At 46.0% G+C, this 21,759-nt stretch overlaps 2 protein-coding genes across 2 annotated transcripts; both read right to left on the bottom strand.

The window, feature by feature from the left end:
* Positions 1 to 556: 556 nt before the first annotated feature.
* Positions 557 to 16,984, bottom strand: LOC142312436 (uncharacterized). The gene is made up of 3 exons (XM_075351378.1): positions 16,886 to 16,984; positions 16,692 to 16,802; positions 557 to 4,137 (listed from the first exon to the last, which is right to left on the bottom strand). The coding sequence occupies exons 1-3, from the start codon at positions 16,968 to 16,970 to the stop codon at positions 2,210 to 2,212; spliced, it is 2,124 nt and encodes a 707-aa protein (XP_075207493.1). The 5' UTR covers positions 16,971 to 16,984; the 3' UTR covers positions 557 to 2,209.
* Positions 16,985 to 17,348: 364 nt separating this feature from the next.
* Positions 17,349 to 21,291, bottom strand: LOC142313114 (uncharacterized). Its single transcript, XM_075352099.1, has 4 exons — positions 21,037 to 21,291; positions 20,832 to 20,955; positions 20,651 to 20,748; positions 17,349 to 17,549 (listed from the first exon to the last, which is right to left on the bottom strand). Exons 1-4 carry the CDS (start codon positions 21,289 to 21,291, stop codon positions 17,349 to 17,351), a joined length of 678 nt encoding a protein of 225 aa, XP_075208214.1.
* Positions 21,292 to 21,759: the final 468 nt, after the last annotated feature.

The following is a 21,759-nucleotide window of genomic DNA, read 5'->3' as shown; positions in this document are numbered from 1 at the left end:
CATACAAACACACACCTTGCTCTGCGGGACCCACACAAGCGGCTCTGCAGGGCCCACACATGCGGCTCTGCGGGGCCCACACACGCACGGGGGACAGGGAGGGGCGGGGAGGGAGAGATGTCCCACATACTGATCAGGTCACGGTGAAGATGGGGCCCACACAGCGCTGGAGGGAAGCGATGTGCTGGGGGTCGCTGGCTGGCACTGTGACTCCTTCATCTGTTCGACCGAGCAGGACGCCGGGCGGTAGCTCCGCCTGCAGATGATGCTCAATGCAGGAGAACACAGTGAACGCTGTGGTCTGCGGGCCTTAAAGGGCCGGCAGCCACAGTTTCCAGTGCCAAGGACTACGGTCCCCGGAACTTGGCCCGGGGGCAGCAGAACTGACGAGGCCGAGTGGGCCCCCCAGCTCTCCAGGGCCCTGGCATTTGCCCGGGTATGCCGCGTGCTGACGCCGGCCCTGGATGGCACTATAGAAAACCCAGGGACACAAAGATGGTGAATAATAGTTTTCTTTATAAGTCTAAAAAATATTTAAAAAAACAGTTCTCTTACAACTTATGGGCCACAACAGCCCGGAATAAACAATAACAATTTATGCAACTTGGAGGGCTTCAAGTGTTGGTCTGTAGAGTAGAACTAGACTATATTTTTTCCCCCCTGCTATACCACTCCCTCCCCTATCTATAAATGGGGCTTACCCTAGTGCACTACTACAGATAACAGCACGTGATCCCTCCAAGGATATAATCTTACACCCACCTCCCCTTATCTTTACAATTCAATCAGGGTACCCGGCCAACTTCGCATATACAGTAAGAAACAAGTGAATTTATGTACATGTACCTCTATGCAATACTCTGTACCTCACTGCCCCCAGACAGTGTGATGAAGCAAAGGCAGAATAGTCTGTTATTATCAGCACAACACAGCTTAACTTCTGATAAATATCGGGTCAGAGCAAATGGCTCCAGATAAACAAACAAGCAAAGCTCCTTGTCAGCGAACAGTCTTTCAAAGAATAGTCTTCCTTCAATGTGTCCTCTTCCTATCTTTCTGTCCCTAACTGACTATTAGTACACCGATTGGTCTCAGGTCAGTTGCTACTCACAAAAGTCTTCCATCCAAGATGGTGTTGGTCTCCCTCAGACTGCTTCTGATTCACTCTTAGATGACCTTATCCAAGCACTTTCTGGAGAAAAGTTTGCTCAGATGAATTCCCCTCATCAGGGAAGTAGGAGTCCAATGAAAACAACAGGCAATCCTATTTGTCCAGAACACAGGAGTTCAACAACCTTCTCCCTCTCTTGCAGCCTTCTTCCTGTCACTCTCTTCTTGCTCGTGCAGTCTCCAGATCCTAACTGAAATTTTAACTGTCTCTGTTTATGTTACCAGGGAAACCTAATGTAACCCATTACTGTCTAGCAGTGTGCCTGCCCTCTAGTGACAACTAGTGGCCATTTAAGTTATAGCATAAATATACAATACTTCATTAACAAACATACAAGTTTATCTTATGTACATTTTCACCCTGTTACAGGGACATATATACTAAGACAAAAGATCCATATATAACAGGATGGGGATCATATATACCAGGATGGGATAAAGATGGGCAACATATATACCAGGATGAAAGACCTATATACGAGTATGGGAGATAAATATACCTGGAAGGGTCCCAGTATGGAGGACATTAGTACAGAATTGGGGGATTTTATCCCCGTAACAGTGTCAGTAGCAGATCCTACCCATAACAGTGCTTCATGACCACATTTTTTGTCTTATTTTTTTCCCTATATTCCTCCTTCAAAACCTAGGTGTAGCTTATGGTTAAAAACCCCCCAATAATTTCATTGAAAAAAAGAAGAAGAAAATGGTTCTTTTTCTCACAATTTATTACTCATGGAACTGTAGCCGATTTAAAAATAAAACCCTTTGAATTATGGTACATCATGATGGCTTCTGCCGTGTGACTCATCTGACAACAGAACCTGATTAATGATAAAAACATTTGGCAAATTCTGAAAGCAAAAATGGCTGCTCTGCTCTGTTGGTTTTGTGATGTGGGCAAGACTTGATTTACCAGTTAAACATTTCAATTATTCACAACATGAAAAAGGTTCCTGCCCTGTGCGGCTTCTTAAGATGTTTAACAAAATGTGATTTCTGACAATTACATTTGCCACATTCAGAACATAAAAATGGTTTATTTTGTGTGATTTTTTTGATGGTAAACAAGACCTGATTTCCTAGTAAAACATTTACCACATTCTGAGCATGAAAACAGCTTCTCCCCTGTGTGAGATCTTTGATGCACTACAAGTTGTGATTTTTGAATAAAACATTTCCCACACTCTGAACATGAAAATGGCTTCTCCCCAGTGTGAGACCTTTGATGCTGAACAAGGTTTGATTTCAGAATAAAACATTTCCCACATTCTGAACATGAAAATGGCTTCTCCCCTGTGTGATGTTTTCCATGGTCAACAAGACTTGATTTACTAGTAAAACATATACCACATTCCAAGCATAAAAATGGCTTCGCCCCAGTGTGATTTTTCTTATGCTTAACAAGATGCCATTTCTGAATAAAACATTTCCCACATTCTGAACAAGAAAATGGCTTCTCCCCTGTGTGACATCTTTGATGCACAACAAGTTCTGATTTCCGCATAAAACATTTCCCACATTCTGAACATAAAAATGGCTTCTCCCCTGTGTGAGATCTTTGATGCACAACAAGTTCTGATTTAAAATTAAAACATTTCCCACATTCTGAACATGAAAATGGCTTCTCCCCTGTGTGACATCTTTGATGCACAACAAGTTCTGATTTCCGCATAAAACATTTCCCACATTCTGAACATGAAAATAGCTTCTCCCCTGTGTGAGATCTTTGATGCACAACAAGTTCTGATTTCCAATTAAAACATTTCCCACATTCTGAACATAAACATGGCTTCTCCCCGGTGTGAGATCTTTGATGCTGAAGAAGACTTGAATTCCGAATAAAACATTTCCCACATTCTGAACATGAAAATGGCTTCTCCCCTGTGTGACGTTTTCCATGGTCAACAAGACTTGATTTACTAGTAAAACATTTACCACATTCCAAGCATAAAAATGGCTTCGCCCCAGTGTGATTTTTCTTATGCATAACAAGATGCGATTTCTGAATAAAACATTTTCCACATTCTGAACATGAAAATGGCTTCTCCCCTGTGTGATATTTTTGATGGTTAGCAAGGGTTATTTTCTGAGTAAAACATTTCCCACATTCTGAACATGAAAATGGCTTCTCCCCTGTGTGACATCTCTGATGCTTAACAAGATCTGATTTGAAATGAAAACATTTCCCACACTCTGAACATGAAAATGGCTTCTCCCCTGTGTGACGTTTTCCATGGTCAACAAGACTTGATTTACTAGTAAAACATTTACCACATTCCAAGCATAAAAATGGCTTCGCCCCAGTGTGATTTTTCTTATGCATAACAAGATGCGATTTCCGAATAAAACATTTTCCACATTCTGAACATGAAAATGGCTTCTCCCCTGTGTGATATTTTTGATGGTTAGCAAGGGTTATTTTCTGAGTAAAACATTTCCCACATTCTGAACATGAAAATGGCTTCTCCCCTGTGTGACATCTTTGATGCACAACAAGTTTTGATTTCCAATTAAAACATTTCCCACATTCTGAACAGGAAAACGGCTTCTCCCCAGTGTGAGACTTTTGATGCCGAACAAGGTTTGATTTCTGAATAAAACATTTTCCACATTCTGGGCATGAAAATGGCTTCTTCCCTGCGTGAGTTTTTTGATGGATATTAAGATGTGATTTTCTGGTAAAACATTTCTCACATTTTGAACATGAAAATGGTTTCACCCTTATAGGAGCCGTTTCATGTTCCACATCCCTTCTGTAACTTTTGTTTTGCTTACAAATCTGTGATAAATCGGAATTTTTGACTTGTTTGAAAAGATCTGATGATGAAGCTTTCTGAGGAAGGACTGGAGGTATATTTGGGACAACAGCATGCTCTTCATATGTATCATGTGTGATACTTTGATCTTCTGTTTTAAATTCTGAAGATAATAGATTTCCATCTGAACTCTCAATACAGTCATCTGCTAAAAATAAACACAATGTTAATATTTTTAATGATATCTTGAAAGTACATTTTTTTGAACCATAACATCAGAAATTAAATTAGAAAAAATGTATTCTGAATCTGTTGTCCAATTTCGACATCTAAAGGCTGTTTTACACGCAGCGACATCGCTAGCGATCGCACCCGCCCCCGTCGTGCGTGTGTCACGGGCAAATCACTGCCCGTGGCGGACAATATCGGTAGTGCGAATCACACGCACATACCTTACTAACGACGTCGCTATGGCCGGCGAACAACCTCTTTTCTAAGGGGGAGGTTCGTGTGGCGTCACAGCGACGTCACACAGCAGGCCACCAATAGAAGCGGAGGGGCGGAGAGCAGCTGCATAACCGTCACTCCAACCTCATTGACGGAGGATGCAGGAACGCTGTTAGTCGTTCCCGGGGCGTCACATGTAGAGATGTGTGCTGCCTCAGGAACGACAAACAACCTGCGTCCCAAAAGTGCAACGATATTTGGGAAAGAAACAACGTGTCAACAATCAACTATATTTGCGGAACTTGGGATCGTTAGCGGTCGCTCGTGTCACTTGCAACGACGGCGCTAACGACGCTGGATGTGCGTCACAAATTCCGTGACCCCAGCGATATCTCGTTAGCGATGTCGCTGCATGTAAAGGGGCCTTAAGAATAGTGATGGGTGATCCCCCCGATGGTCGGGATCGGGGAGACTCGTAGGATCATTTTGTAGATCGGGATCGAGATAACACGATCTTGCGTACGATCACCGATCTTGGACTTTACAGTTATGGGATGGGGCGGGGTGTTGGGGGGGCTTTAAAATAAAGAATACAGTTAATAATAAACATTACTTACAGGTCCCGAACGTATCCTGCACTCTGTCTCCTGCTGCTTCTGAGTACGATCATCGCTGTGGTCTCCCAGTAACCAAAGGACCTTTTGTGACATCATAGCCATGTGATTAGTCACGTGGGAATGTTGTATTATCTCATTGGCTACAGACTGGGTCACATGATTATGACATCGTGCAAAGGTCCTGTAGTGTCAGCATGCTCGCCGGTACATGGTGCTTGCCCGAGCATCTCAGTACTCTGTAAACTCGGCGACCGCTGTGTACCGGCGAGATGCTCGGGTACATGCTCAGCTCCCCCTCCCTGCATCAGCCCACATGCAGGGATTGGCTGCCACAGCCGGTGATTAATAGCGGCGCTGGGAATAAGGTGATCAGAGATCACCGTTACTATAGTATAGTAACCCGTTCGTTAGGTTACTATGGCAATGGTGGCAACGGTGACATTACCGCTTACTAACCTGCAGCCTCTGATCACTCATTGAGTGATTAGACAGTGCGGGAGCAGCAGCAGCAGCGTTCTTCCTCCCCTCCGTGCATTCTGATATAGCAGAGCTAGATCAGTGACAGAAGACCAGGATCGTGGAGGGGTGAGAGGGAGTAAAAGATGGAGTCCCTAAGTGTGTCTGTGTATTTATTTCTAATAAAGTAATTTTTTCTCTGTCTGGTGTCTTTTTTTTTTTTAACCCTTTATTGGAGATTCTTAATGGCCGGCTTAAACTTGCGTGACATTAAGAATCTTGGGTTTAACACCAGCTGGTAAAACAAAGCCGGTATTAACCCCTTATTACATAGCCTGTAACCTGCCATCAGGGCCGCTGGACGAGTTAATACAGCGCCAGAAGATGGCGCCTCTACGAAAGCGCTATTTTCTGAGGTGGCTGCAGACTGCAATTTGCAGCGGGGGGGGGGGAAGCTTGGGCTACCCTGCGCTGAAGATTCCAATCCCCAGCTGCCTAGTTGTGCCTGGCTGGACACAAAAATTGTGCGAAGCACACATCAATTTTTTTTTAAAATTATTTCATGAAATAATTAAAAAAATGACTTTCCTATATTTTTGGTTCCCAGCCAGGTACAAATAGGCAGCTAAAGGTTGGGGGCAGCCCGTACCCGTCTGCTGTACAAGACTAGCATACAAACATATGGCGAAACCCACGTCATTTTTTTTTTGGCAAAAAAAAATATTTTTTTTTAAATAAAGGGCTTCCCTGTATTTTGATTGCCAGCCAAAATAAAGCCAGGCAGATGTGGGTGACAGCCCGTAGCCATCTGCTTTATGTACGTCATTTTTTCAATCATTTATTTTTATACATACATATATATATGTATGTATATATATATATACAGTTAGGTCCAGAAATATTTGGACAGTGACACAAGTTTTGTTATTTTAGCTGTTTACAAAAACATGTTCAGAAATACAATTATATATATAATATGGGCTGAAAGTGCACACTCCCAGCTGCAATATGAGAGTTTTCACATCCAAATCGGAGAAAGGGTTTAGGAATCATAGCTCTGTAATGCATAGCCTCCTCTTTTTCAAGGGACCAAAAGTAATTGGACAAGGGACTCTAAGGGCTGCAATTAACTCTGAAGGCGTCTCCCTCGTTAACCTGTAATCAATGAAGTAGTTAAAAGGTCTGGGGTTGATTACAGGTGTGTGGATTTGCATTTGGAAGCTGTTGCTATGACCAGACAACATGCGGTCTAAGGAACTCTCAATTGAGGTGAAGCAGAACATCCTAAGGCTGAAAAAAAAGAAAAAATCCATCAGAGAGATAGCAGACATGCTTGGAGTAGCAAAATCAACAGTCGGGTACATTCTGAGAAAAAAGGAATTGACTGGTGAGCTTGGGAACTCAAAAAGGCCTGGGCGTCCACGGATGACAACAGTGGTGGATGATCGCCGCATACTTTTTTTGGTGAAGAAGAACCCGTTCACAACATCAACTGAAGTCCAGAACACTCTCAGTGAAGTAGGTGTATCTGTCTCTAAGTCAACAGTAAAGAGAAGACTCCATGAAAGTAAATACAAAGGGTTCACATCTAGATGCAAACCATTCATCAATTCCAAAAATAGACAGGCCAGAGTTAAATTTGCTGAAAAACACCTCATGAAGCCAGCTCAGTTCTGGAAAAGTATTCTATGGACAGATGAGACAAAGATCAACCTGTACCAGAATGATGGGAAGAAAAAAGTTTGGAGAAGAAAGGGAACGGCACATGATCCAAGGCACACCACATCCTCTGTAAAACATGGTGGAGGCAACGTGATGGCATGGGCATGCATGGCTTTCAATGGCACTGGGTCACTTGTGTTTATTGATGACATAACAGCAGACAAGAGTAGCCAGATAAATTCTGAAGTGTACCGGGATATACTTTCAGCCTAGATTCAGCCAAATGCCGCAAAGTTGATCGGACGGCGCTTCATAGTACAGATGGACAATGACCCCAAACATACAGCCAAAGCTACCCAGGAGTTCATGAGTGCAAAAAAGTGGAACATTCTGCAATGGCCAAGTCAATCACCAGATCTTAACCCAATTGAGCATGCATTTCACTTGCTCAAATCCAGACTTAAGACGGAAAGACCCACAAACAAGCAAGACCTGAAGGCTGCGGCTGTAAAGGCCTGGCAAAGCATTAAGAAGGAGGAAACCCAGCGTTTGGTGATGTCCATGGGTTCCAGACTTAAGGCAGTGATTGCCTCCAAAGGATTTGCAACAAAATATTGAAAATAAAAATATTTTGTTTGGGTTTGGTTTATTTGTCCAATTACTTTTGACCTCCTAAAATGTGGAGTGTTTGTAAAGAAATGTGACAATTCCTACAATTTCTATCAGATATTTTTGTTCAAACCTTCAAATTAAACGTTACAATTTGCACTTGAATTCTGTTGTAGAGATTTCATTTCAAATCCAATGTGGTGGCATGCAGAGCCCAACTCGCGAAAATTGTGTCACTGTCCAAATATTTCTGGACCTAACTGTATCTTTGCACTAGTGGGACAATACAGAAGTCCAATTTACAGATTTTGAGTGTGCAAAGGGCAGGAGGGTACAGTGGCAGGGTTGTGGGTCTCTGGGTAGAGGAAAGGAAGCCTGCCTTTCTTTCCCTCCTAATGGGGAAATGCAGCGAGGAAATCCCTGACCTTAGCTACACAGACGCTGTCATCTTGTGTAGCTGTTAAACTCTGTTTTAAACTCTGTCACCTATGGCTCTGACCCTGCCGGTATGAGCCCTTAAAAGGACTGATAGAAAGTGCTATCCCTAAGCTGTAACTGTATATATATATATATATATATACATACACATATATACACACACACACACACACACACACACACACACAGCTGTGGCAAAAATTAAAAAGATCACTGCAAAATTTTCAGTTTTTCTTATTTTTTTCTTTATATTTTTGAGTAAAATGTAAATTGTTCTTTTATTCTATAAACTACTGACAACATCTCCGAATTTCCAACCAAAACATTTTGTATTTATTTTACAACAATTTACATTTTACTCAAAAATATACCGTATTTTTCGGATTATAAGACGCACTTTTCCTCCCAAAAATTTGGGAAGAAAATGAGGGGTGCATCTTAAAATCCGAATATTTCTACCTGGGGGGCCTGTCTGTGCGGCGATCAGGTGCAATCAGGCGGCCGGGTGCCTGTGGCTGCGTGCAGGCAGCAGCGGGGTACCTGTGTTCGGGCGGGCGGCCGCCAGGTGCCTGCGTGCAGGCGGCAGATGGGTGCCGGTCGATGCCGACTGCTTCTCTGTGTGGGTGGCTTGCTGGCTGCCACTCTGTGCAGCTGGTTTTCCAATATGTTCGTGGTCCCAGTTTCAAATGATGGCGGCAGGAGTCAGCTCGCGCACAGATGGAGGTCTTAGATGAAAAATAGACCAAAACCGTATAGAAGGGTACTTTATCTGAGAAAAAACAAATCATAAATGCTACCCGTAAAATCAATTTTATTAGTTATAATATTTAAAAAGTCAAAAGGACATTCGGCCAAACAAACACACAGTGTGTGTGTAGTGCGGAGGATACACACTTGGTGAAGAGGTATAGGAAGATAGTGGGGGAGCCTAAGGTCAAAATATTAAAGGATATTTTAGGTTGGGTACCAGGAGTGCTGTCTATCCCTCCTCTCAGTCCTGCCTAGCAATGGGGCTTTAAGCACCCTAATTTAGTGGTGCCCCCATTCCACGTCGGCTCACCCTCTCTGTTCCTAACTACCTCAAAACATTCTACCACCAATTATCAAAAAGGTTCAAAGTGCAAATAGATCAAGCATAAATACCGGACACACGTAAATTAACTGATAGCGTATGGGAAAAAACGTACCACTGTTAGAGTTTTAAATGTAACTCCAATCCAGTACAAATTGTATCTAGGAGCGAGCCTCCAGCATACAGACCAGGTTTCCCAGCATGTAAAATTACAGCCCATATAGATGGATATCAAACTAGAGGAGCTGTCTGATACAGTATGAATTTAAAACAGATATAGATGATCTAATATCAGTCGCATACAAATAATCAGTATACAAAAATGGTTAGTGGGAAGAACCCAGCCTACTATTGGTTGGTAGCCCTCCAGGGCTACAGCGAATAACTGGTTAAATATCTCAACTCGTACAGTTCTAAAATTCAGATAACACGTGTCTTGTGCAAAAATCCTTAGCCCTACGCGTTTCCCCCACTTGTAGTTTGGGGTTCATCAGGGGATCAGGTAATGACAGCCGGGAGCTGAATCGCTTCCAGTTGTCCAAATAGCCACCTATAAGGGAAAGAGGAAAACTCATAAGCCTCTAAATCTATCCCAAATAGGAAACATTGTGCCCAGAATTATACTGTCTTACCCATAGGAATCCCGTCTGTCCGTTTTCTGTGTCCCAGCTGGTTAGTTAACCTGAGTGCAGCAGGTGGATACCTGGTCTCTCTGTGCTGCGGAGTGCGCTCAGTCCAGTAGGTCTTTAAAGGGAACCATATGCTGACTTCCGGTAGAGGCAGCCATGTGGTAATTACCCACCACGTGGTTCCTATAGTGATCAGTGCGTCCCCTGGATCCAGCCTGGTATCCAGGGAGGATCATGTGACGTCAGGGGAGGAGTAAATGCCATGGGTTCACATCACTGCGTGTGACCCATCAGAAACGAGCCCGCCTCCCCTCGCACGTCCCCGCGCCCCCCGGGGGGAGGCCCGTCGCACGTACGCTGGAACACAACCTGCGTCCCAGCACAGGCACAGACAGAACGCCCACACAGAGGGCAGGGCGGAGGTGGGGAGCGGCGGAGGTCATTTCTGTCTTGCCCACATATATTAATCATCTCCTATATATAGATTACCTTGATAGGAGATCATCAGGCTTCCCCCAAATACTCTGAATATCAGTCAATTTAGGACCTATATATGGTCCCTTTATTATGCAATAGTGCTTTACTCTATAGTCATACTAGGAGGGAGCCGTAATACTCTGGTGGCAGTCTACTATATGAGTTTCCCGATCTATTTTTATACTATTGAGGCTTGCTGTATCTTGTTTCAGCTTTTGCTGTGCCTCAATTGGAGAGATGCTGCTGCATACATGTTGAGGCACTTATTGTGCACTAAGGGTTAACTCCTGCCCAGTCTGTCATCTGATCCTCCCCTCTACGGAGCAGTACTGTGAGGTGGATCCTCTGGCCTGATGGACCACGTGATCGGCGCCCAGCCCCCTGCAGTGTGACACTGTTATGCGTGGCTGTCGGGGGACGTGTGCCCACTCCCCACCTCCGCCCTGCCCTCTGTGTGGGCGTTCTGTCTGTGCCTGTGCTGGGACGCAGGTTGCGTTCCAGCGTACGTGCGACGGGCCTCCCCCCGGGGGGCGCGGGGACGTGCGAGGGGAGGCGGGCTCGTTTCTGATGGGTCACACGCAGTGATGTGAACCCATGGCATTTACTCCTCCCCTGACGTCACATGATCCTCCCTGGATACCAGGCTGGATCCAGGGGACGCACTGATCACTACAGGAACCACGTGGTTGGTAATTACCACATGGCTGCCTCTACCGGAAGTCAGCATATGGTTTCCTTTAAAAACCTACTGGACTGAGCGCGCGCCACAGCACAGAGAAAAAAGGAATCCACCTTCTGCACTCAGGTTAAAGGAGTTGTCCAACATAAACTCAAACATTTTTGTTAAACTAATCTGAGCTGTATTGTCATATAAATCACCCCTACATTGTTATTTTTTGTTTTCTAACTTTTGTTCCTCTTGAATTCACCCTTTATTCTCTGCAGCTTTGTTTACATTCAGCTCTAGCAAACTGACCACTTCCTGTGCCACACCTCCCAGTCACAGCTGGCACCGCCCGGCCTCAGTGTCCAGCCCCGCCCCCTGCACACACAGTTCCTGTCAGTATTCTGCCCCAGCACCTGACCTGTTATCACTACAGCATTGCAAATAACAGCCCCACATCGGACTCTGCACCCCACACACAATAGGGCTCTGCACCGCAGACACACATCGGGCTCTGCACCCCCACACACACATATGGCTCTGCACCGCACACACATCGGTGCAGAGTCCGCGCACACACTTAGGGCTCTGCACACCACACACACATAGGGCTCTGTAACCCCCCCCACCACACACACGGCGCTCTGTACCGACCCCCCCACCATCGTTCTGCACCGACCCCCCCCCTACCCCCATAGGGAACACATGTAGGGAATACAAACTTACCCCTCCTCGGTCACCGCCGCTCCTGCACGTTCGCACGCTGTCTGGTCTGGACATATCAGCACAGTAGTGACGTCACCGCTGCACTGAACTGTCAGACACAGACAGCAGGACAGTGATGAGAAGAAGCGCTGCGCTCCCTCTTATCACTGTGATGCCGCTACATTTGAAGCGCGATCCTGAGCAGGGGTCCCGGTGCTTGCGGTAACACTGCCCTCCCCCCACCTCACAGGCCCCACAGCAGTGGCAGTGGAGAGTAAGAATGTGGGGAGGGTGCAGGGGAATACAGGGGAGATTGCAGGGAAACAAGGCGGAGACTCCAGCACCATGCTTTCAAATATATCGGCATCTGTGATCTGTGATGCCGGTACATTTGAATGTGCGATCCTGAGCAGGGGGCCCGGTGCTGGCGGTGACACCACGGCAGCCGCAGGCCCCTCCCCTCAGCTCACGGGTCCTACAGCAGTGCAGGGGGAGGTTGCGGGGAGAGCATGGGTGCGGGGGAATGTGTGGGAGGGTGCAGGGAAGGGGGGCGGGGACTCATGCACTGTACCCGCCCAGCAGGGCGGCAACATGCTGTTGCCAGATTTGCATGTCAACATGGCCCTGCCCATGTTGATATGAAATGACCGGAAGCAGCAAAATCACGGCAGGAGCGGTCACATGACCGCTCTGAGCCGGGGGAGAGGGGCTGACAGCAGGGCAGGTAAGTGGTCTGTATCTACTTACCTGCCCTAATGTAGCCCAATAGGGAAATAATAAAAAAAAAAATCAAAATAAGCCGGATAACCCCTTTAACTAACCAGCTGGGACACAGAAAACGGACAGACGGGATTCCTATGGGTAAGACAGTATGATTCTGGGCACAATGTTTCCTATTTGGGATAGATTTAGAGGCTTATGAGTTTTCCGCTTTCCCTTATAGGTGGCTATTTGGACAACTGGAAGAGATTCAGCTCCCGGCTGTCATTACCTGATCCCCTGATGAACCCCAAACTACAAGTGGGGGGAAACGCGTAGGGCTAAGGATTTTGCACCAGACACGTGTTATCTGAATTTTAGAACTGTACGAGTTGGGATATTTAACCAGATATTCGCTGTAGCCCTGGAGTACCTCTTCACCAAGTGTGTATACTCCGCACTACACACACACTGTGTGTTTGTTTGGCCGAATGTCCTTTTGACTTTTTAAATATTATAACTAATAAAATTAATTTTATGGGTAGCATTTATGATTAGGTCTATGATGAAGACTCCATCTGTGCACGAGCTGCTTGTGGAGTCAGCACGTGCGCAGATTAAGCCCTTGGACAAGAGCTCCATCTGCGCAAGCGCTGCTCCAGGCACCATCATTTGAAACGCAACCGTGGAGACACTGGGACACTCAACACACCGGCCTACTGCACCACTCACCCGCCGCCACCACTGACCCGCCGCACCTGCTGCCACGGATGCCGCCGCGCCTGCCACCACTGACCCGCCACCACTGACGGCGCCACGCCTGCCGCAACTGACGCCGCTGCGCCTGCCAGCACAACCTCTGCCTCCTGTGAGCCCGCTCCACCTGCTGCCCCTCTCCTGTAAGACAACACCGGAGTATAAGACGCACCCTTTTTTTTTTTTTTTACCTTTTTTTATCTCTAAATTTGGGGTGCATCTTATAAAGTGAAAAATACGGTACCTATAAAGAGAAAAATCAGAAAAACTGAAAATTTTGCAGTTGGCTCTTAACTTTTGCCAAAGCTGTGTGTATATATATTTTTATTTATTTATTTTTTTTTTATAAATAAAATGTACACAATATATAGTTGTATAAAAATAAATGATTTTAAAAAATACCGTAGTGCTCCGCGGTATTTTTGTTACTCTGCACAGACGAAGCAGATGGCTACGGGCTGCCACCTCCACTCCATCTGCCTGGCTTTACCTGACTGGCAATCAACATACAGGGAAGCCCATTATTTATTTTTTTTTTAATTATTTAAAAAAAAAAAATTAAAATAAAATGCATGGGCTCTCGCTATATTTTGATTGCCAGTCAATGACAGCCAGTCAGCTGGGGGCTGGGATTCTCGGCAGCCCGCCGCTGCCCCTGGAGATAGCGCATTGTTACTTAGCGCCTTTTCCAGACGCTTTACCCGTCTCATTCAGTGGCCCTGGTAGTTCTGGCACGCTGGGTAATAAAGCGATTAATACCAGCTTTGTATTCTCAGATGGTACGAAGCCCAAAATTTACGGTGTCACGCCAAATTAGACATGGCCACCATGAATTTCTATTAAACAGTAAAAAAAATTAAAAAAAACACAGAAAAAAGGTTTTTTTTTAGAAATATAACAAAAAAAAACATTTAGAGGATCCATCTTTATAATGAAAAAAAAAATCCTTAGTCCGACGTAATCCACAGGTAGAGCATTGTCAGCTTCATCACTCTGTACAGACACAGTCTAAACATAGCGAGAAGCAGAGAGCATTGTCAGCTCTGCTACATCGCTCTGTACAGAGCAAGCAGGCGGACAATGAGGGGATGATTGCACTGGCGTCTTGCATGGGCATCACCCCGCACTGACTGATCTCAGGACAGGAGCGCTTCAGCTGCATGGAATGACATGCAGCCGACCCGCTGCTGTCTGGAGATTGAGCGCCGTGATGCGATGCGACACTCGCACAGTGACAGTCAAAGTGCAATCAAGTCTATGAGTCATGGACTCGGGTGAACCCTGATATCACCACGAACACGGCCAAAAACAGCCGATGACTGCCAAGTGACGAGCAGTGCAGTGAATACCCCCGGAAGTTAAGAGGACCTTTGAAAACGTCATAGTCATGTGACCAGTAAGTATGATCATAAAGTTTTATATTTTATTATTGTGCTTTCTTTTTACAGCCCCTGGTCCCGATATTGACCGATCTGTAACACGAGCTTTCCAGGAAAGCTCGTGATCGGCATTGTGCACTCAATCACTATGTGATCGGTACAATCCCCAATCTTTAAAAATCGGGATCTCCCATCCCTATCTAAGAGTTACTTCTCCGTTACTTTGAATCTCCCATTCCTAGCACCAGTTCTCTGGAATGTGCTACAGTAAATAATCTGATTGATTGTCACAATATGACTGCAGGATAATGAGGGACAGGGGGCTCCTATACTGTCCCTCACGCTAGGGGACCCTAAACTGTTCCTAATCTCTTGATTACCCCTGAAGATTGAGATGCCTGAGTCCCATGCCTTACTATTCTCCTGACCAGATCTAATCTGTTATCCCCCGGGAAAGGTAGGGGCGGGAATATGATGGAAATGCAGAAAGGCAGCAACAAAAAGACAACAAGGGTTAACACCATAACAGCTCACAGCAATAATACACAACAACCACCCGTAAGTCTGGATCTCAACACCTCACCAGACCAGTATAGGTAACCTATAGCTGGCATTAGAGGAATAGTCCAGCCAGCATATACAGAAGGGGAGCGATAGATACTTTCTCCTCTACAGTATGTGATCAAAGACTATAACAAGCAACCCAGCAGAAAATAACTCTTACTAGCCTGCCCAAGCCTGTAGTTCAAAGCCTGCGTCTCCCTGCGCTGCTCACGGATATCAGAGAAGTTAACATGCAGAGTACCAGAATCTATAAATTACACAGATCCTGACGCCGCCATGACAGTTGGCAAAACCTGCAAAAATCTCCTTGTAACATTGATCCACAACATAGACAATTTCAAAGAATTTTTTTTCAAAGACGAACATAAAATAGTTAGACAGATGCCGGATATTTAACGGGATTGTCCGGGACTGTAACATTGATGGCCCATCCTTAGGTTTTGTAGCCAAAGCAAGTAGCAGGGTCTTGCGGTCTGTCCAGATAAACATTAGCGCTCCAATTCATCAAGACCGGCGATGTACACTGACAAATGACATCAGGAACTGAAGTGAGATTTCTGGCATAGGGAACATCGCAGTTTGTTATGAATTAGAGAAGCGGTGGCATCACACCCTTGTACTGGCCAAGCTCTGCCCATTTTGGCAAAGCTGGTTAAAATTGGCATGAACAGACACAGACACCAGCCTTTGGTCACATGATATGATGTTAAAAAGGTCCTTAAGCAGTCCTATAATTGGCGTATAAACACTATGGCTGCTAGGAGAATGGGGGCCTGTGAAATTTCCCAGTTTGCTCTCCCTTTCCCCTAATGCCAGTCCTGCATGCCAGTCTATGTCCTGTTGAGTTCTTTTAGACTCCTGCAATTAAGAGACCTTTGGTTTCATCATGTCACATGACTTTTAAATCATCAAAGGTCCTTAAACAATCAACCTTAGAATACAACTGATGGAGTCCATAAGAGAGTGGGGTTCCTGAGAAATTGTGCAGTTTGATTCCTTCCAACACTGGCCCTGACAGTAACTAGGGCTTATTTTTGGAGTAGGGCTTATATTTCAAGCATTCTCCAAAAATCCGACAAAATCATGCTATGGCTTATTTTTGGTGTAGGTCGTATTTTCGGGGAAACAGGATATTCACGGGCGGCACAGTGGCTCAGTGGTTAGCACTGCAGTCTTGCAGCGCTGGGGTCCTGGGTTCAAATCCCACCAAGGACACTATCTGCAAGGAGTTTGTATGTTCTCCCCGTGTTTGCGTGGGTTTCCTCAAGGTGCTCCGGTTTCCTCCCACACTCCAAAGACATACAGATAGGGACTCTAGATTGTGAGCCCCAATGGGGACAGTGTTGAAAATGTATGTAAAGCGCTGTGGAATTAATAGCACTATATAAATTAATAAAATTATTATTATTATTATTCATGAACCCTCTGCAGGTCTTTGAGTTGCCATCATAACGACATAGAGAAGACACTAGAAACAAACAGCAGAAGAAGCAGAAGCAAAGAAAATACAGCTGAAAAAACCAGAGCCGAAAACCTAAAAATGTAAACACAAATGAGTGCAGAAAGTACATGAGTAGACATCTCTTACAGGATAGATCTGGAGGAAACACATCCTGAGGAACATCGGTATCTTGGTTACAGTCCTGTGGGAGAAGAGGACGGGGACATCTCTCTGGTGTTGTCCTCTTACTGGATAGACCTGGAGGAGACACATACAGGGACTGAATTCATTCCTTACATACAGATAATTATAGGCCGTGTGTATTTAGTCCTGTCTATTACCTGGTGATGTGAGGGGCTGGGGAACCGCCATCATGACGTCCTTGTACAGATCTTTGTGTCCTTCTAAATACTCCCACTCCTCCATGGAGAAATAGACGGTGACGCCCTGACACCTTATAGGAACCTGACACATACAATGATACCGTCACCCCCGATCCCTTCATAGCGTTACTGTATAATGTCCCAGCATTCCCAGCAGTGTCACCTCTCCAGTCAGCAGCTCAATCATCTTGTAGGTGAGTTCTAGGATCTTCTGGTCATTGATGTCCTCATGTATCGGGGGGTGAGGTGGAGGCCCCGTGATTGGGCTCAGGGGTCTTCCCCATCCCTCAGACACAGGGGCCTGACAGCGCTCACTAGAGGTCTTCTTCACTACTGTGTAATCCTGGTTATGGAGAGACACAGTAATAATGCTCACTCCAGACATTTCCAGAGTCCTCACCTCTCCACTTCTGTCCATCTGTTATTCCCATAGATAAGAATGATGTAATGTGACGTCATCAGAATCTCTCACCTCTCCAGTAAGCCGGAAGAGGATCTCTAGGGTGAGGTGTAATATCCTCTCCGCCATCTTGTCCCTGTCCATATCCATCCTTGATGGGTCAATCAGTAGAATTCTCTTATATAGAAGATCTCCACTGAGAGGATCCGATATTGTAGGGTCCTGAATGGGGAGAAGATGACGATGTAACATCAGAAAGAATCCGGTGTAATAATACAATTACTGGAGATAACCATTCACTAGATAGGGATGATTGCCGCACTGCCATGAGGAGTCCAGACTAAAGCTGGGTTCACACTAAGCGACAGTGACAACGACGTCGCAGTTTCGTCACCAGTTTCTGTGACGTAACAGCGACCTTGTAAGTCGCTGTTATGATCACGGCTTAGCTGTCAAAAACAGCAGCCGAAGCAGCGATCATAACGACACGCGTCGCTGTACTGCAACATGTGCAGAGAGCAGGGAGCCGCGTACACTGAGTGCTGGCTCCCTGCTCTCCTAGCTACAGTACACATCGGGTTAATTACCCGATGTGTACTGCAGCTACATGTGCAGAGAGCACTGAGCCGCGCACACTGAGCGCTGGCTCCCTGCTCTCCTAGCTACAGTACACATCGGGTTAATTACCCAATGTGTACTGCAGCCACATGTGCAGAGAGCAGGGAGCCGTGCACACTGCTTTGCGCCGGCTCCCTGCACTCCTAGCTACAGTACACATCGGGTTAATTACCCGATGTGTACTGCAGCCACATGTGCAGAGAGCTGGGAGCCGGCGCTGGAAGCGTGAGAGCGGCGGAGGCTGGTAACGAAGGTAAATATCGGATAACCACCTTGGTTACCCGATGTTTACCTTGGTTACAGCTTACCACAGCTGCCAGATGCCGGCTCCTGCTCCCTGCACATTCAGGATTGTTGCTCTCTCGCTGTCACACACAGCGATGTGTGCTTATCAGCGGGAGAGCAACAATAAAAAACGAACCAGGGCTGTGTGTAACGAGCAGCGATCTCACAGCAGGGGCCAGATCGCTGCTCAGTGTCACACACAGCGAGATCACTAATGAGGTCACTGCTGCGTCACAAAAACCGTGACTCAGCAGCGATCTCGCTGTGTGTGAAGCACCCCTAACTCTGCTTCCTCATCACAGTGAATGGATCATTTGGGGGTTTCATCTGAATCATTTCATTTGAATAATTACATGTAAACCTGTCAAGATAATACGTTGTGTGAGGGCCACACTGCGCCCTGAACCAGGCTAATCCAGGGGGGCATGATTAAGTGCCGACCCAGTCATCACCAGAGCCTCTGAGGTAGGCACCAGTTACAAATACAGGGCAGTTCCTGGTTGTTGTGTTCCACAAAGAAGCTGAGCGGTGTATCATGAGAAAGATGGGGTGGGAGCCACTGCCTCTAGGGAAGAACAGGAAGGATAAACCCTGTCACTTACTCTGAGCAACCCTGAGCTCCCCGATGTCCCAAGACAGGTTTTTTCCTCTTGTGCAGCAATCACATGTCTATCGCATCTTACCCTAATCACAACTGTGTCTAGTGAGCAGGGCAGGAGGAACACTAGTCCTGCTTTATGATAATGACACAAAAGGAATACGACAGACAAAGGAAAAAGAAACTGCATTCCCAAACAACAAGTGGTAAAAAATGGGGGTGGAAAAAGAAATTAATAAAAAGGGAGATGATCAATAGGAAGACACCAAAGAAAACGTCCAGGCAGCAATCTCCAAAATCAAATTCAAAACAATTTCTCTTTCCATGGCTGACACCTCCATGCCAGGACCATGGAAAAGCAAGTTATCACTGGCAACTACTGAGGTAAAGTGGTGAGAACTTATACCAGAGGGGAGTGCAAAAATCAGAGCAGATGAGACAACTCAGGATGGTAAGCCAAGAAAGACACAAGGGTTTGCTTAACCCTAGCAGCGCCAACATGAGGATAGTATGAACAGCTAAGTGGAAGGCAAAGCAGATCCAACTAGTGCTGGCTTGCGCTGTGACCTTCTGACCCATAGGATAGGGGTGACCTCTCTCTGTCTGATAACCTGGTGTCGAAACCCTGATGTAAGTGTTCAGTGTAGAGAACGGGATAAATGTGATCCAAAAGTCACAGACAGATGGAGAAGTCACATCTATGATCAGCTCTAATCCTGCTGTGGTTGCCCCTGAGGCTTCAGGTGACACAGGGTACTGCACCTCAATTAGGGTGTAGTACTTATCCCGGGTTCAAGGTGGGTCGGTACCAGTTCCACCAACACACATACACACAGTTACAGTGGGTTGCCCTCCTCAATGAGGACCGTGCCAGGGTCGCGTCACAGTAGGGGGTCACTACAGCAGTGGGTTTACAGGATGCCAACGCACCAGGGGCTCCCTGATCTACTGGAAACGGGGACTCAGGGTCAGGGAGAAGCAACCACCGGGGGGGTCAGGAGGACACAGTGGGAAGCGCAGGTTGACCTAGTGAGAGTAGTGAACCAGCCGATGCAGTGGCTGGAGGCAACAGCTTGGAACACACAACACAACTACAAAAGGAGAGAACAGCTCTAGACACAGAGCAAAGCAGACATGCCGCGAAGCAGCTCTGTGGGCCAAGATGTTTGAACACGGTCGCTGGGGAGAAGCAGGTGGCTGCTTCCACAGAACCAGTACTGTTGGGGTATAGAACCCTAGGGCAGGCATACTTTACGTTGTCTACCAACTCTGCAAGGGTCGCGGGAACGGCTAGAAGAGTCACCGGACCTGTCCAACCGAGTCTGCCGCTAAATAGCATAAAGGATCTGAGGCTGAGGGTGTTGGACCAGCCCCACATTGGAATCGCGCTATCAGCATACAGAACGGGACACTTTACTGACACCGGGATCCCCATGTGCTTCATGCCACGAGATCCGATACTTAGCACAACAAAGGAGGAAGGGCTCATAGACTGACACACACCAGATCTAAAAAGAGTGTCCTCACCGCCCTCTCCCTCCATCCTACAAACCCGTCCACCGCCTTCCCTCCCTTCCTGTACGTCTCAGGATCACGAAACTGGGCAAGGCTGGCCTGTGACGATGCAGAGGATCCGCACCCCTGGCCCGGCGATGTGTCAGGTGAAAACCCCTCGACCCCGGTGTGCTACACTACCATCTCCATCGCTCTCATTACACAAGTATAAAACATAACACTGGTGGATAAAACAAGACTGAGCATAAGACCTTCACAGCCGTCTACACATCATAGGGAGATTTCATGGCACCTTCTCTACATCTACCTGATGATCCTGAAGAACATCGGGATATTCTTGTTTACAGTCCTGTGGGAGAAGAGGACGGGGACATCTCTCTGGTGTTGTCCGGTTACTGGATAGACCTGGAGGAGACACATACAGAGACTGAATTCATTCCTTACATACAGATACTTATAGGCCGTGTGTATTTAGTCCTGTCTATTACCTGGTGATGTGAGGGTCTTGGGAACCTCCATCATGACGTCCTTGTACAGATCTTTGTGTCCTTCTAAATACTCCCACTCCTCCATGGAGAAATAGACGGTGACATCCTGACACCTTATAGGAACCTGACACATACAATGATACCGTCACCCCCGATCCCTTCATAGCGTTACTGTATAATGTCCCAGCATTCCCAGCAGTGTCACCTCTCCAGTCAGCAGCTCAATCATCTTGTAGGTGAGTTCTAGGATCTTCTGATCATTGATGTCCTCATGTATCGGGGGGTGAGGTGGAGGCCCCGTGATTGGGCTCAGGGGTCTTCCCCATCCCTCAGACACAGGGGCCTGACAGCGCTCACTAGAGGTCTTCTTCACTACTTTGTAATCCTGGTTATGGAGAGACACAGTAATTAATCTCACTACAGACATTTCCAGAGTCCTCACCTCTCCAGTTCTGTCCATCTGTTATTCCCATAGATAAGAATGATGTAATGTGACGTCATCAGAATCTCTGACCTCTCCAGTAAGCCGGAAGAGGATCTCTAGAGTGAGGTGTAATATCCTCTCCGCCATCTTGTCCCTGTCCATATCCATCCTTCACGGGGCAATCAGGAAAATTCTCTTATACAGAAGATCTCCACTGAGAGGTTCTGATATTATAAGGACCTGAATGTGAAGGAGATGAGCCGATATATAAAATACTGCAGATAATAAGGGAGGTGAGATATCACTTAGGTAGGAAAAAATATCAACATGAAATGTGCTATGTAAGTAATAAAACCGACCGATACAAGTAGCACATTATTTTATAGCAATATAAATACAATGAAAAGTGATCAATTATCCATATTGCACCTAGAATGGTATCAATGAAAATGTCGGCTCATCAAGAAAAAAAACAAGTCCTCACTCAACTCCATCGACGCAAAA

Source organism: Anomaloglossus baeobatrachus, chromosome 5 (assembly GCF_048569485.1).
Source record: "Anomaloglossus baeobatrachus isolate aAnoBae1 chromosome 5, aAnoBae1.hap1, whole genome shotgun sequence".
Taxonomy (NCBI): domain Eukaryota; kingdom Metazoa; phylum Chordata; class Amphibia; order Anura; family Aromobatidae; genus Anomaloglossus; species Anomaloglossus baeobatrachus.
Note: the sequence above shows the minus strand (reverse complement) of the source record. Positions and strands in the feature narration are given on the sequence as shown.

What these genes read in the sequence shown, in the direction of transcription:
- LOC142313114 (XM_075352099.1), bottom strand. Translation starts at nt 21,291, where the DNA reads ATGGACAGAACTGGAGAGGTGAGGACTCTGGAAATGTCTGTAGTGAGA. An exon ending in CAAGACCCTCACATCACCAG is followed by an intron (nt 20,749 to 20,831) that starts GTAATAGACAGG and finishes TGTCTCCTCCAG; the next exon opens with GTCTATCCAGTAACCGGACA. An exon ending in ATGTTCTTCAGGATCATCAG is followed by an intron (nt 17,550 to 20,650) that starts GTAGATGTAGAG and finishes CTCCCCATTCAG; the next exon opens with GACCCTACAATATCGGATCC.
- LOC142312436 (XM_075351378.1), bottom strand. Translation starts at nt 16,970, where the DNA reads ATGGAGGAGTGGGAGTATTTAGAAGGACACAAAGATCTGTACAAGGAC. An exon ending in CCAGCCCCTCACATCACCAG is followed by an intron (nt 16,803 to 16,885) that starts GTAATAGACAGG and finishes TGTCTCCTCCAG; the next exon opens with GTCTATCCAGTAAGAGGACA. An exon ending in GTTTCCTCCAGATCTATCCT is followed by an intron (nt 4,138 to 16,691) that starts GTAAGAGATGTC and finishes GTTTATTTTTAG; the next exon opens with CAGATGACTGTATTGAGAGT.